We start from the raw sequence: 14394 nt of genomic DNA, 5'->3' as shown, positions 1-14394 counted from the left end.
AGTGACTGCTGCTCCCACAGTGAGGGAACTGGACAGCCTTAGTCCAGTGAAGGAAATGGTGCTCACATCAGGATCAGATTTGGACTTCTATTCTCCAGATGCTTCTGCCTTACATAAAAGGAACAAGGCACTCCCCGGAGAAACAGGTATCAGGTTTTAAAAAAATAAGCTATTCTGTATTTCCTGTCTGCCCTAAAATACTGAAAACAACCAAGTCTTGTTCACACAAGTGCTAAATTGGATGTTAATCGAGTAGTCACACACAAAACGGCATGTTTGCATATGATCATACATTTGCAAATACAAGCTTCTAACAGCATCTCATCAGTAACCTATGGCATGAGACAACCCCAGATTTAACTGCGTCCCTGGAAATAAGAAGCAGTTGAGCACATGAAGTAATTTGGAGTCTGTGGCCAGAGAGGACAGGATATTTTTTGATGATGACATAGAATGCATTTTGAATGCTTTAATGAGATGCCACAATACCCAACAGAGTATGAAGAAAAGATGCCTGATCAAAGATGTGCTCACATAATGCATTAAACAGAAAAAGCTGCTTGTTCATTTTCTGGTGCCAGGCATCCATGTGTGAAGGGCTGAGTACAGAAGAGAACAGCAACACACTTCTCTGTCTCAGTCACTCCCTGAGCCTCAGGTTACACATAGGCCATGAAGATTAATAGCTGTTGTTGCACCAATCTTCTGTTGGTTGAGCTAATCCTTTTTTTAACTGTATTTAAGACCTACAGGCTCTGCAGCACCCTGTATCAAGTACTCTTAGATCCTAACTGTATGTTGGGTGAAAAACTACTTCCTTTTGCTTGTTTTCATCCAGATTCATAATTTCCTGGAACATCTTGCACTCCTTGTCTTACAGGAGATGGTAAATATCTGCTGCATGTTCACCTTTCTAATTACCAGGCTCATCATCTTCCTGTGCTCCCCCATGCTGTTATCATGCACAGCAACCTGATCCTTGCATCTAAATGACCCCTGTGCCTTCAAGGGCATCCTCATCCACCTGCCACTTTGCTGTTTCACTGCAGCTCCTATCCAGGTGTCTCCCAGGGACTTGAAGGGTCATGGATTTGGAGTGAGTGGACAAATACATAGAAACAGCCATTTTCCCAGACTTCTGGGTTGATTGCAGGCTCTGTTGTCAATCTCACAAAAGGAGACAAGAAAAATCCCTACAAGATGCAAAGAAGCAAAGAAGATGAGGCTCCATTTAGCAAAGCAAAAGTTCCTGACAACAGCACATTTATAGGTCGTGGTCCCATTGCTGATCTGTGCACTGCTCCAAGCTGTCATCACAATGAGGAGGCAAACAGTTTTCCAGATATTGTGCAGACAGTATCACAAGCCTCTCTCAAACCATGTTTTTAGGTGACCAATAATTGCAACAAAGTCTAGAGCAATTCTCTGCCAGCAGTTGGCCAGAAAATAATTCTGATGAGGTCATACCAGGAAGTTTTATTATGATTCAAAAGGAACTGGGAAGTGATCATAAACTTTTTTTTTAGGTACTGGAAACCCCCTGCCATGTTGGAATGTACTGGGAATCCTTCTTGATCTGCCTATCTTTAAGATGCTGAAAACAGTCTCTGAACCATCAACTAATATACCCTGTACCCCTGAGGTGCTGCTTGACCACACTCCTGCACTACACTGAGACCTTGGCAAAACAGACAGCCCCAGTGAGTGGTAGGACTGGCACAGTCTTTACCAAGGCAAATAAAGACAGAAAGTCGTAGAAAAATTCTGGTTTACAGTTTTATGAACATGTTTAGCTTTAAGTGACCTTGAGATTTTCTGAGGTAGGTTGTTTTCAGACACAAAACAAAATGTTTTTTGTTTTTGTCTCAAAATGGATGGGTATTATAAACATCGTGGCTATTTTAAACTTTTGGATTGAGAACAATTTTTACAGCAACCTATTTACACTGGAGGATACTTTATCGGGGTCTGAAGGGGCTGGGGGAGAGAATTAGAGACAAGCCAACATCCTCTTTGAGTGCATAGGTTCCTCCAGCTCCCCCAGTTGGGCTGTGCTTCCTTGGAACACTGCTGAGGGCCAAGGAACCAGCAGGGGAAACAGTGGGGCTGTGCTTCTCCCCAGCTGTTTTGAAATGAGTCCTTCACAAGGGACCTTGCAGGAGCCATCTGAGTGTGACATCTTCCAACATAAAGACGGTTCAAAGGGATGCAGAGAGCATTTTGCACCCTCATGAAAACATCAGTGTGCCACAGCTTCTCCAAACCGACTGCTGCCTTCACCTTCCACCCACCGAAACATCCTCACTCATTCCTGCCTCAACACAAGACTCCCCCAAGACTGGAAATCTGAGGGGAATGTTAAATGCTGGCACAGAATGCAGAGCAGGCTGGGTGGCTATGACTGCATGAATACTGAGGGCCACCCTGGTACGCTCTCAATGGCTCAATACACAGCTCTGGAAAGGAAAGGGATGCATGGTGGTGGCACAGTCACCATCTGAAAGGCCAAGCAGGATCTCCAAGGGACAAAAGTTTCGTGAGGCAGAGAAATCAGAGTTCCCCAAAGCAACCCAATACAACAGCTCCATTGGAACTATGGGGCTGGGGAAGCAAGACAGCACCTCACAAGCTTTGTGAGGGAAAGCAGTGAAGAGAGTAATAGTCTGACTGCTTCCACTTTCACCCTGTGGGATCACAGGCATTCATCAGCCGTGAAGACAACAGCTTGGGAAACCTGCATGGAAACAGGAAAAGCAGCTGCAACCAAACTCTTCAGGATGGCCCTTATTGATCAGGAGAAGAAAGCCAGAGAGATATCAAACTCTGCCCCAAATCTTACTCCCTAAGGGACGTTTCTGTGGGCCCCCAAGCCCCGGTGGCCTTTGTACTCCAGCCCAAACCAGTCAGAAAACCAGAGCCTTGTGACTTATGAGGCAAATCACTGCCCAGGTGAAACCTCCCATAAAGGATATTGGGCACTTCCAGTAAACTGCTTGGCACCTCTCCACAGAGTAAAATAAAGCCCATGAAAAATATTTTGTGGAATACATTCAGGTGATGAATTATGGAAACGAATTGGCTCATGAACGCTGCAAATGCAAATAGAGAGGCTAAATTTATCAGATGAATTATCCATTTGATACTGGATTACTTGCTAAGGGCTAACTTATGGCTCCTTTGCTCATGCAGAGAAATGCTCCAGCCCCAGTGCAGTCTGCCATAGTGAGCCAAGAGAGCGATGCCTCTCAATACCAGTACAGAAATTACAGCCCCTGCTTAGGAGTTCGCTCACGTATTAGTGCAGAGATTGGCCTTTTTAATACAAAGGCCTTCATTCAGCCATTTAGACAGTTTCCAATTTGATTCCAAGCCTGGGAGATCTCTTAACAATGAATTTCCTCTGCAATTGTAATGTATTTGCACATTTTATGCACAAGCGGGATGCTGTGCACCCTCCTGAAGTGATAGGAGAATTATTATAAGGCAGTAGCTCTCATCCATATGGTTTGGGTAGGGGAAACAGTGTTTTCATCAACCAGGATGAAAGCAGAAAATGTATTAAATATCATGACCTGTAATAGAGGGAAGAGGAAGTTTTCTCAAGATGAAGCAATCCCTCTCTCTTTTTCCTAACACCAACTGATAAAGGCTCAAAAAAAAAAAGAAAAAAAGAAAAAAAAAAAGCTCTTGGGATCAGCATCCTTTCATTAGCTCTAAAAGGACATGAGTCTAAAAGCATGCACCTTCCATCTGCCAACTGACCTAATGAAAGTGCAAATGTCCCTTCTTCAAAAATTTTTGCAATGTTTTAGTGAAGTAATTTTGTTACTCTGTTTATAAGTAGCAGGAAGTAATATAACCTTGGACAGCTTCATAGAACATCCCTTTTATAGCATTATTTTTGTCTAAAAAACATTTTCAGAAAAAAACCATTTCTCCTCTCCAATCCACTGGTAACAGGTGGTAGATTTAGGAATACTTTAAGCATTACAATTGAAGATAAACCGTTTATAATATTTGACAGCCACCACGAAAGAGAAGTGTTTGCCAAAGGTCCTTACGAGATTATCTGTCTGACATATTAAATAGCTTTGTGTACACAGAATACAGGAAGAAAAGAAAAAAGGTAACTTTGCTCCAGCTGGCAACTATTTACAAATGCTCTTATTTTTCCTCCTATGTATAGGATCCTAGAAGTATCACTCCAAGGTAAATGTTGGCAAATCGAGCTTTTCAAGGGAGGTTCCATCTTCTGGTAAGTCTTATAAATATATAAAGTTAGCAAGAAAAGGAACGTCCAATGTCTGGACTCCATATAGAGTTCTATTAGAAGAAACAATGCATTCCAAAAGCAAAAATGATCTAAATAGCAGCTCCTTTCCCAGAAAACTTATTCATCCTACTAAGAGCAATGAATCCAGCAATGTAGGAACTACACATATGAACCAGAACTGCATGCAAAGATATTTTTTTTGCCTGAAAGACATTCTCTCAGTTTATAGTAGTGAGAATGTTCCAACACAGGTGAAGGGAGAATAGCTGGGCTATGTCATTGCACAAGAGGATAGGACTCAATTCATAAAAAGAAAAAACCCATCACTGTGGCACTGTTTAATGTATTAAAACAGTGATCCATCTTAAGGAAATAAAGTTGTTCCTTCTAGTGCTTTTTTCTTACTAGAATATACAAAATCTTCTCAGCAAACCCCAGAGGACCAATAGAAAATTCTGCCTTGACTAGGACCCTTTACTTAACCAAACCAGGACTTTTCTGGACAACATTGACTGAGAACCTATGTCTGAATTAAAGATAAGTGGTGCTCTGTTCTCCCTCGGAGCATGCTGGCTCTGGCTTGGGTTCTGTAATCACTGAGATTGAACCTGAAATGCTGAGACAGTTACAATTGCTCAGTTACTGCACAACTTTGCAACACTGCTAAGACATGACATTCCTTCGAGGTCTGTCTCTTCCCCCTATATATTTAAAGTTTGAAAATGACAAGGCTCTTGGCAATTGTCTTGATATCAATATTACTACTTGACTAATTCCTCTGGCATTCCACTTGCAAAATAGGCCTAATGATATGTTCAACTAATGGAACAATTTCTCTATATCTGTATTCCACTTACTCTAATGCACTGAGGTGTAATTCTAGCTTCATTTCATTATCACTTGACTAGCTCGAGCACTTGCATGTATTTTTGGATTTATTAATGCAGTGGGTTTAAAGTAATAACTATTTATGTATATAACTCCATGAATATATTCTCCTTTCTAAGCATTTTTGTCCACATCTATTATAGTAGATATATTTCACTATATTTCTGAATGCAAGATGCACTTTTAAAATGCCTTGATGTTTTTTCTTTACGCTTAAAGCAATACTTCACTGTTACTCTCTTCTGTGAGTGTTTAGATAGTGTCCTATCAATTTAAATTTAGGGCAAGTCTATCCTTAAAGACTTTAATTTCACTAAATTAATAGATTTCCTTTAAACCAAAACAAAACCACCAGTTTCATTATTTTCTTCCACTGTAGAAATATCAGGAATTTACTGCCAAAGGCAGAGGTAGGTGCTAAGTCCTTGATAAACACAGCCATGTTAGCAAAGTCTTCTGTGCAGGAAAGCAGTCCTGCAGAGCAATGGGATATCTCTACTGTAAGGGAGCCTGCTGATAACTTGTCCAAGTCTGCTGTGTTAAATGTAGATGGCAACTCCCAAGACAGCCGAAAAAAGGAACAAATGGCAGACACGATGCTCATCTGGTGATCCCCATCCAGCCCTTCAGCTGCTGCTCTCACCAGGAGGCAGCTTGGCACGGGGCTGACTTCAGCTGCCACCCTGTGGGAATGGTGGCACCCTGTGGAAAAGTCATTTCAAGTGGGCAAAGAAAGCCTGAGACTGTACATCAATGGTGAGGGCACTCCAGAAGGGAGACCCAGACACTGACCATCTCTCCAGTCACACTCCAGGAGAGTCACTTGGGAAGAAGGGCCTGCCTCTCCCTGCCTCCTCACAAGCTGAACATCTAAAGACACTAAAAGTAAAACACTAAAATAAAAACTTCCTGGGTCCCTGGCTGCTGACCCACCCACAGGAAATCCTTCACTGCATCAGGAATAGTGTTAGAGCTAAACTGGTTCCTTTGAAGGTTCTGGTTAATCAGACAGCAGATGCCCAGTAACATCAGGGCATATCAAAATCAGAATCATTAGTTATAAGAAAATTGCAACCAGGAGTCTATGAAAATGGGCCCCAAGGTATTTTAATAATCTATACCTAATCCTATAATAATCTATCTAAATTTCGGATACTGAGACCTAAACTTTCTCTGGACAGTTGTAAATTTTGGATTAACCTTTTGTACAGCCACATATGCAAAACACTGGATTTAGAGGGTCCTTACCATGACCACCTGTCTATGGTCACATATCAGAATCCCAATTTTAGTTTGAGCAAAAAAAATCATAAAACCTTTACCTACATGAGAATAAACATACTTTTAAAACTATGCTATGGCAGATCATCTACATAATGTGGTGTAATGCAATTACATGTTTTTGTATAACATGAGACCCAGCCGCACAGCTTCTTTGTAGACAGGAGCTCAACAATGTCAGGTTTAAAAAAACCAAAACAAAACCAACCAAATTAAATGAATCTTCCCTTTGTTGCCTTTCTGACTTTGGGTTTGTCATGATACAGCTCTGAAGCATCTTCTTGTCTCTCAAACTTTCAAACCCAAGTGAGTTTTACATTTATAGAAACAATACCAGGCTTTACACCATGATTTCCAAGGCCTTAGAGATGAAAGTGAGCATTAATACTCTTGATTTGTTGACAAACTGATGCATTGTTCTCCTCTCACTTAATCTGAAGTAACACAGCCAGCGACAGTAGGCAGGGTACTGCCACTTTATCCTTTGGGTTGGGTACGCTGACAAAGAAATAAAATCACTCAATGAATGGATTAGACATGAATGCAGCTTCTTGAAATGCATGTTCAGTGTGCTTCAGACAAAAATATTATTAAGTGGTTAGACATCATTCAATGCTACCTGAATAATTCAATAGGTCTTTAAGTTTCAGCTGCCAATCACTGCACACTGGCAATTACAAAGTCAACTACAAAAAAGCTTTGTTCTAGTGAGATGAGACAAAAATATCACAATTTCCATGCTACCAGACAAAGCAAAAGGAAAAAAACCACAGTGGCTACAGTGACAACACAGTCCTGTGAAATTAATGGGAATCTGAACACACCAAAGCTCTGCTCCCTATTACTCCAGGGCCATTTCCACCAGACAGACAGCATGGGGAGTATCGGGAGATAAAACAAAACACTAAAATCTGGATCTTTTCACACGTAGTTGGACTGATGTAAGCACAAAGCAAAATAAAATGGGAGGAGTTTTAGGGCTGATAAAATTACGGAGAGCAGATTTCTAATGATGTACGATAAAAATAAATCGCAAGTTTATAGGAGGAGGGGGATTAGTGAATTCACTATCCACCAGGTTTCTTTAAATCTAGAAAGCAACCTCCTGTGTGAAATCCAAGATGAATGGCTAACATTTCCCAAGTGCTCCAGTGAGAGCCATCTTTCTCCCATTCATTCTTACACAGGGACAGCTCAAGTTTAAAGTCCTCGTTCAGACACAGTTGGGCTCTAACCCCTGCGGTATCTTTTCAGATACCCAGAGAAACCTTACCAGCATTGTTAATGAAAGGCCAAAGTGTGTACAAAGTGGATGGAAAAGCAATATACACTAGGAGCTATATACATCAGAGCAAATAATTTCCTTCTCAAGAGTCAAGAGAGCCAGCGCCGTGCACCAAGGTTTGGGAAAAGATATGCATACAGCATGGAATGAAGAGATTAGCTGTACTGAGCATACAAAAGCAGCATTAAAAGTAGTTTTAATGGTTCACACATTTTAAATGTCTGCATTTGTCCAGGATCAGAGCCTCTATGTGCAGCTGATCTTTAAAGGAAGTTCACATTTCAATATTTGGCTTTTGAAAGAAGAAAAGATGCCAACCGTTGTGTTTTTTCTGCATGTTTTTTTAAAGTCAGATGGTAGTCGATTACTATACCTACCTAGAGGGAAAAACTCGCCCATTTTCTTCTTGAAAATTTTGTAGTCAACCTCCAAAAAGACGCAGAAGATGATACGATCCACCTGTAAGAAACAAAATGATTCACAGTGGAAGCACCACAATCATCCATATTTGCAACAACAGTAAATAAAGACAAAGAAACTTTTAAACCAATGTGCTTTTATGCTCCAGGCAAACAAGAAAACAGGGCTGCATGTCTTGACTTTATTGTACATCTGTGTTGTAATTTATAATATAACCTTTGCAATCACAGCTCACAACTGTATTCTTTGTTAACTGCCTCCTGTTTATGCAAACTGCTCTCGAGCACAGTATAAATGACTTTGGCATTCCAGATGAGAACTGGGATGCAATGTTTGATGAAAAAGTCACATGGGAACTTCTAATAAGCATACAGAAGAGTAAATGGGTAAGCAAAGAGCTCTTTTTCCAATCCTTGTCCGACAAACCTATTTGCAAACCCATTTAGTATTTTAAAATGGATTTAAAAGGTTTCATGTGGTTTTAATTTACATGAAACCACTTATTCTCACTGTAATACAAACAGAATGGAGCAGAAACACAAAAGCTGATTAGATGACAGGTAGCACAGAGGGTAAATAAAACATTTAATATGCCATCTACTTAGCGAGGCTGAGCATATCAATGAAACCGCAGCCCATAATGTATGCACCACCCACCAATGAGTGCAAATAAATTCTTTGGGAGATCACTGTATGGGAAAAGCTTTTCTGAAACAGATCAAAACTAATAAAAAAGCTAAACAAAACAAAATCCAGAAATCTAAAGCCTTTAAGGATGAAAAACAGCCACACTGGACCTCAGCCTTGCAATAGCTTTGTGTTATTTATTTGCATTGCCCAGCACAAAATGCCTCTGTAGCCAAAACCCAGCTTGGAGGGGTGCTGTGGAAAACAAAAAGACCCTCTTACAGCTGAGCTGAGGGACCTGCAACCCAATAATCATTTCTTTCTCCGAAGTGTGTAAGAGCTTAACCACAAAGGGATGAAGCCCAAGCAACAGGAAATTTGGCATCTTATGCTGTCACGGTGTCTATACGGGCAATCTGTCACAGCAGAACTCCTCAAGAGTGCCTTGCATGTGCTAGAAAAGCCTCCCCCCTGCAGAAAAGCAGCGAGAGGAATGCTCTCAAGACATGAATTCTTTCCCTTATCTTCAGTAGAAAATGCCGTCGTTTTGCTGCAGCTGCTCTTAGAAGTGAAGTCCAAGCCTTGGCTTCAAAGACACCGTTGTGCTGAACAGCTCAGGACATCATTTCTGAGCTCACTTCGGCTCAGCCCAGTAGAATACAGAAGGGGATGAGAGCAGGCAGGCACCGGTTATGCTGGAAAATGCCAGCAGCTACTCACAAGGACATCTTGGAATGAAAGGTGATGACACAACCTATGCTCAGACGAGGTACATAATATCACAGCTAGCAATAGTACAAGGGGTAATGGCCTCAAATTCCACCAGGGGAGGATCAGGTTCAATATTCGGAAAAATTTCTTCATTGAAAGAGTGCTTAAGCACTAGAACAGGTTCCCAGGGATGTGATGGAGTTCCCATCCTTAGAAATGGTCAAAAAGTTAATTTATGTGGCACTTTGCAATATGGGTTAATGGGAGAAGTGGAATTCACTCAAAGGTTGAACGTGAAGACCTTGGAGATCTCCAGCCTTACTGATTCTATGACACTCTAGAAGACTGAAGGCACAAGGGAGAAGGAGGCTTGTGAGCAGGAGAGAAGGCAGCAGAGCAGAGCAGGGAAGCCTACTGGCAGATTTTTCAGCAAGAAAACTGCCTGCTGCTGTCTGTTCATATGATGCTTACAGAGCCAAGCTGTTCTGTGCATCCCTCGTAAACAAACCAGGCTGGGTCTTAAAAATATTCTGGACCATGGCATCAGCTTGAAATCCCTACTCTTCAAAAGGGATATAATAAACTCCAGTACTAGTTATGTGCTCAAGCCAAAAAGCCATTCTCATCTCCATACCCACAAATTCATAACGGAAATCATCATTGCCAAGAAGTTACATCTTATCTACATGAGATTTGACATGATCTCTAAGGTCCCTACCAATCCAAACTATTCTGTGATTCTGCCTAAGTTGGGTGTTTTCAGGAGGGAGGGAGGCTTTCATCAACAAGAGCTTAAATTACATTTCTTGTGAAAACTGGATTAAGATATTGCTGGGGTGTTGCTAGATTGTCATCTTCCCTCTCTGCCTTGCAGACATTCAAGCATTAAAAGTGATAGACCCAATGAACCAGAACAGACAAAAGAGCAAGGATGGAAATGTACAAAGCAGAGGAGGAAGGATATTCCCACACAGAGAGGTTTCTGAGTCTCTACACAGTCTCATATTCTCTGCTGAAAATCCTACAGAAATTTGCCTTATTCTGTATAGTCCAACTTCTCAAGGTGCTCCCTTTACTTTTATTTATTCAGTACAGCTGGTAATGACAAAACTTCTCCATGAGAATTTCTACTACTTCTAATATAATTCCTTAATTTAAAAATAGGGAACCTCTCTAGAATTGGCAGACTATTTCAAAATTTCTAGCCTCCTGATTGTGCACATCCTATATATAAACCTGTTCCATTTCTTCTTGATGTGAGAAAAACTGCTCTATTTTCAAGTATGCATAAGATATTGTGATGACAGCTGAAATCCTGTGTTTATCTGATTGAATGGCATGTGTTGGCAGATAGTGAATCTGAAATTAACCCCTATTCTATCGTTCTGCCAGGCATTGACTATTTTATCTAACATCTTCAGCTAAAATAACTTGAGATTAGGTAGGAAAAGTAACCCTTATCCTCATTGTGCCCATTCCAGCTACAATAAGGAAAGGTTTAATCCAAGTGACTATCAACTTACTTTGCCTGCTGGCCCACAAAAGCTCAGCAGGATTTTTGGGAGGCAGAGTTAGGGAAGCCACTCCTTATTCAACAAGGCAATCTCTCCTCTCATGTGGCCTGGAAATGCCACCTTCATTAGAATGTCACAGCATCCCTTTAGAGAGGGTGAGGAACAGCCTCTGTGGATTCCCGACAGTGCCCAGACAAACCCCAGCGCCTTCTGCAGATGCCCAGCTCCTCCACTGCTGACCAAGCACCACTCAACTGCAGCAGAACTGTAAAGGGAGCTCCAGGCTGAAGGTATTAAAGCTCATCCCTGACTGACAGCTCTTATTTGAACTAAAATCAACCATGCCCTGTCAGAGCCCGATTAAATTCAGCTCCCTTTGCAGCTATGAATAGGTGGATGAAAGAACCCCAAAATCAAGAGCACTGCAGTACAGGAAGAAGGGAGTTAAAATGCATGAGCTGGTCATTTAGGCATCTTCACAGCTCAAGGCTGTGAGTACATTTGATTGGGATTTTTTTACCTTGTGCCCTGCTTCCATTGCCAAGCTTTATTTAATTTTTATGGGGACAGCTTCCAGGTGGTTTTGTTAGCAGCACCTGATAAGAATTAGTAAACTTCTGCAAGGCTTACAGGACTCAGACTATTTTTTTAGAATCACAGAATGGTTTGGGTTGGAAGGGACCTCCAAGATAATCCAGTTCCAATTCCGCCATCATGGGCAAGAACACCTTCCACTAGATGTGATTCCTCCAAGCCCCATTCAGACTGACCTTGGACACATTTTTTGCAGCAGAATAGACTCTAACACTAGGATTTTAGAAGGATACAGCCATATCTCATGGACTGAAAACATCTCCACTGGTGTTTTCAGCTCATGAGATATGGGTATAGAAGCACAGCTGGTCTAATAGCAGCAGCACTGATCTTAGTGCAAAGAAGGTGGCAAAAATATTTCTTCCTGGTTTTTGATCTTTGGGGTTTTGTTAGTTGGTGGCTTTGAGAGCACTTTGCATGTTGTGAGTTTTCAATTTCACTGACAGTCTATGAGAGCTCCATGGAAGGCTGGGCAGGTGGGTGCTCAGGGACAAGCACAGGAACAATGGAAAGCTGCTGAGGGTCCCTCAAACTCATCCTAAAGGACCCTGCCCTATACTGCACTGTGTGGGAGCACACTGCATCTTTACATGCACGTCTCTGCATGCAGCTGCTGCCACAGTAGGAATTTACAGCTGTGTCTATGTAAAAAAGACAGATAGCTATTTCTTACATGCACATATAGAGATAGGATGAGGGGAATTGGTTTTAAACTAAAAGAGAAGAGATTAAGATGAGATGTTAGGAAGAAATTCCTTACAATGAAGGTGGTGAGGCCCTGGCACAGGTTGCCCAGAGAAGTTGGGGATGTCCCATCCCTAGAAGTGTTTAAAGCCAGGCTGGATGGAACTCTGAGTAATTTGGCCTAGTGGAAGGTGTTCCTGGCCATGGCAGGGGGTTGGAATGAGATAAACTTTAAGGTCCCTTCCAACCCAAGCCTATCTGTGATTCTCTATATATTTTAGCATCAAAAACATCTATGTTTTTATCTCAGCTCTTTTGCTGTGGTCTTGGGCAGGTTGTGTGATTCCCCTGGCTTCATTTCCCTCTCTTCCTAGAGGACACCTGGCTGTGCACCTCTGCATTGCTTCAAAGAGCTATTGCCAAGCAAAATCCACAGGACTTGCCAAATGCTTTCAGAGGTGTAGCCGCCTGTATACCCAAGTGCCAAGCTGGATATATCAAACACAGATCTGAAGCAGAGCACTGATCAAAAGGCTTTCTAGACTATTTCATATAATGAGTGTTTCCATGTCATTGCCACCCTGTGCCCTAACAAAATAACAGCTTGCAATGAAAACAAACCCAAGTGTGTTTCAGCACTCCCAATTATTTCATGCATGACTCCAGCAACAAGACATTTATCTAGCAGGAAGTGACTGCTTTTTATATGCGACAAAAGGTTTCATCATCACTTAAATCTTACCAGGAAATACACGAAAGAAAAACAACAAGAGCTTGTAAAAAATGCTTCCCAATCCCAAACTGAATGAATGATAATACAGCACAAAGAGAAGGAAGCAGCTTTTTGCTCTTTGTACGTGTAGCAAATCCCTTTCATGAAACACTCCTGCCTGATCCCATTAGGACCTACTGTCATAAGGCAACAGTGAACACCAGAAGCTTGAGGAAACATCTTCAGTTTATCAAAATCCCGTGGATTTAATTCAAAACTCAGTGAGGCAAAACAGAGATTTTTTTTCATTGACTTCAGCATGCTTGGATTGGCACTTATGCTCTGTAGCACCAGACAGAACATTTGCCTCCTCAAGAATTCAAATTCTTCTGATAGAGGCATTTCATTACCCTAAATGTTACATACTTTCTCAAAGATATTCCTAACAGTCACGGTTCAGAGCTGCCTGAAGCCATCAATATGCCTGCACTACATTGCCTGTAAGAAAGGAGCTCTGAACCTTCAAAGTTGTAAGGGGCTTTGAGCAACTTGGTCTAGTCAAAGACCCCCATGGCAGGGGGTTTGGAAAGAGACGGTCTGTAAGGCTCCTCCCAACCCAAACCTTCTTACGATTCAACAATGTTGAACATTTTCCTTTGTTTGGACGGCGATTGCATGGGCAGCCCTGTTAGCTTTCATTCCTTTGTAGAGACCTGAGAGAACAAAGCAACCTAAGTCAGGTTTCCAGGGCCTGCTCACAGAATCAAAATCCCAGCTGTGAGAGGCTCAGAATAAGGACATTTTTAGGACCAGGCTATGAGTGCTCTAGCTGGTCCCTGCACATGATGTAAAACCTGTTCTGTTTCTGTGACAAGGGCTCTGTTCTGAAGTTCATACCTCCCTCTTGCTTATCTTCGGGTACCCTATTAGCCATCTCTTTCTTTTCTATTTTTCTGAGAGTTCCTCTCTGCCTGTAACCGGGCTGATGCACTGAGCTGGCCACATGCAGAAGTACAGAGACCAACATCTCTGCCCTGCTGAAGAACTGGTAGATGATGCTCTCTCCTGATGCTGCCAGTCTCCCCTTTGGCCTAGCCTCTGCCTGATCTGATCCTCTGGTAATCCTATTGCAACCAACAGATGGAAACACCAGCTTTGTAGAGCAGCACAGCCATCTGCCATACACCTCCCAGCAGCTGTGATCCACTTTGCCAGAGATGCTGCCTTTCTCCAGCACCGTGAACATCTGGCCAGCTGTCCAGACAGCAGCCTGCCTGTCCAAACAGAGCAGAGGGGACTGCATCACCCTTCGAGACCAGCAGGGTTGAGGCCAGAAGTTTTCATACATTTTCTCAAGTTGAATGCTTTGGGCCCCATAAATACTAATTTCATAGCACTGTAAATT

General features: G+C 42.0%; 1 protein-coding gene across 1 annotated transcript in view; it reads right to left on the bottom strand.

Moving 5' to 3' along the window:
- Positions 1-14394, bottom strand: part of MACROD2 (mono-ADP ribosylhydrolase 2) — an 837487-nt gene that overhangs the window by 71503 nt on the left and 751590 nt on the right. Inside the window, exon 9 of the mRNA XM_063391546.1 lies at positions 8105-8186. Coding sequence (XP_063247616.1) covers positions 8105-8186 — 82 coding nt within the window. The remainder of the gene's footprint in view (positions 1-8104; positions 8187-14394) is intronic.

The sequence above is a fragment of the Prinia subflava genome, chromosome 2 (assembly GCF_021018805.1).
Source record: "Prinia subflava isolate CZ2003 ecotype Zambia chromosome 2, Cam_Psub_1.2, whole genome shotgun sequence".
Lineage (NCBI taxonomy): Eukaryota > Metazoa > Chordata > Aves > Passeriformes > Cisticolidae > Prinia > Prinia subflava.
Note: the sequence above shows the minus strand (reverse complement) of the source record. Positions and strands in the feature narration are given on the sequence as shown.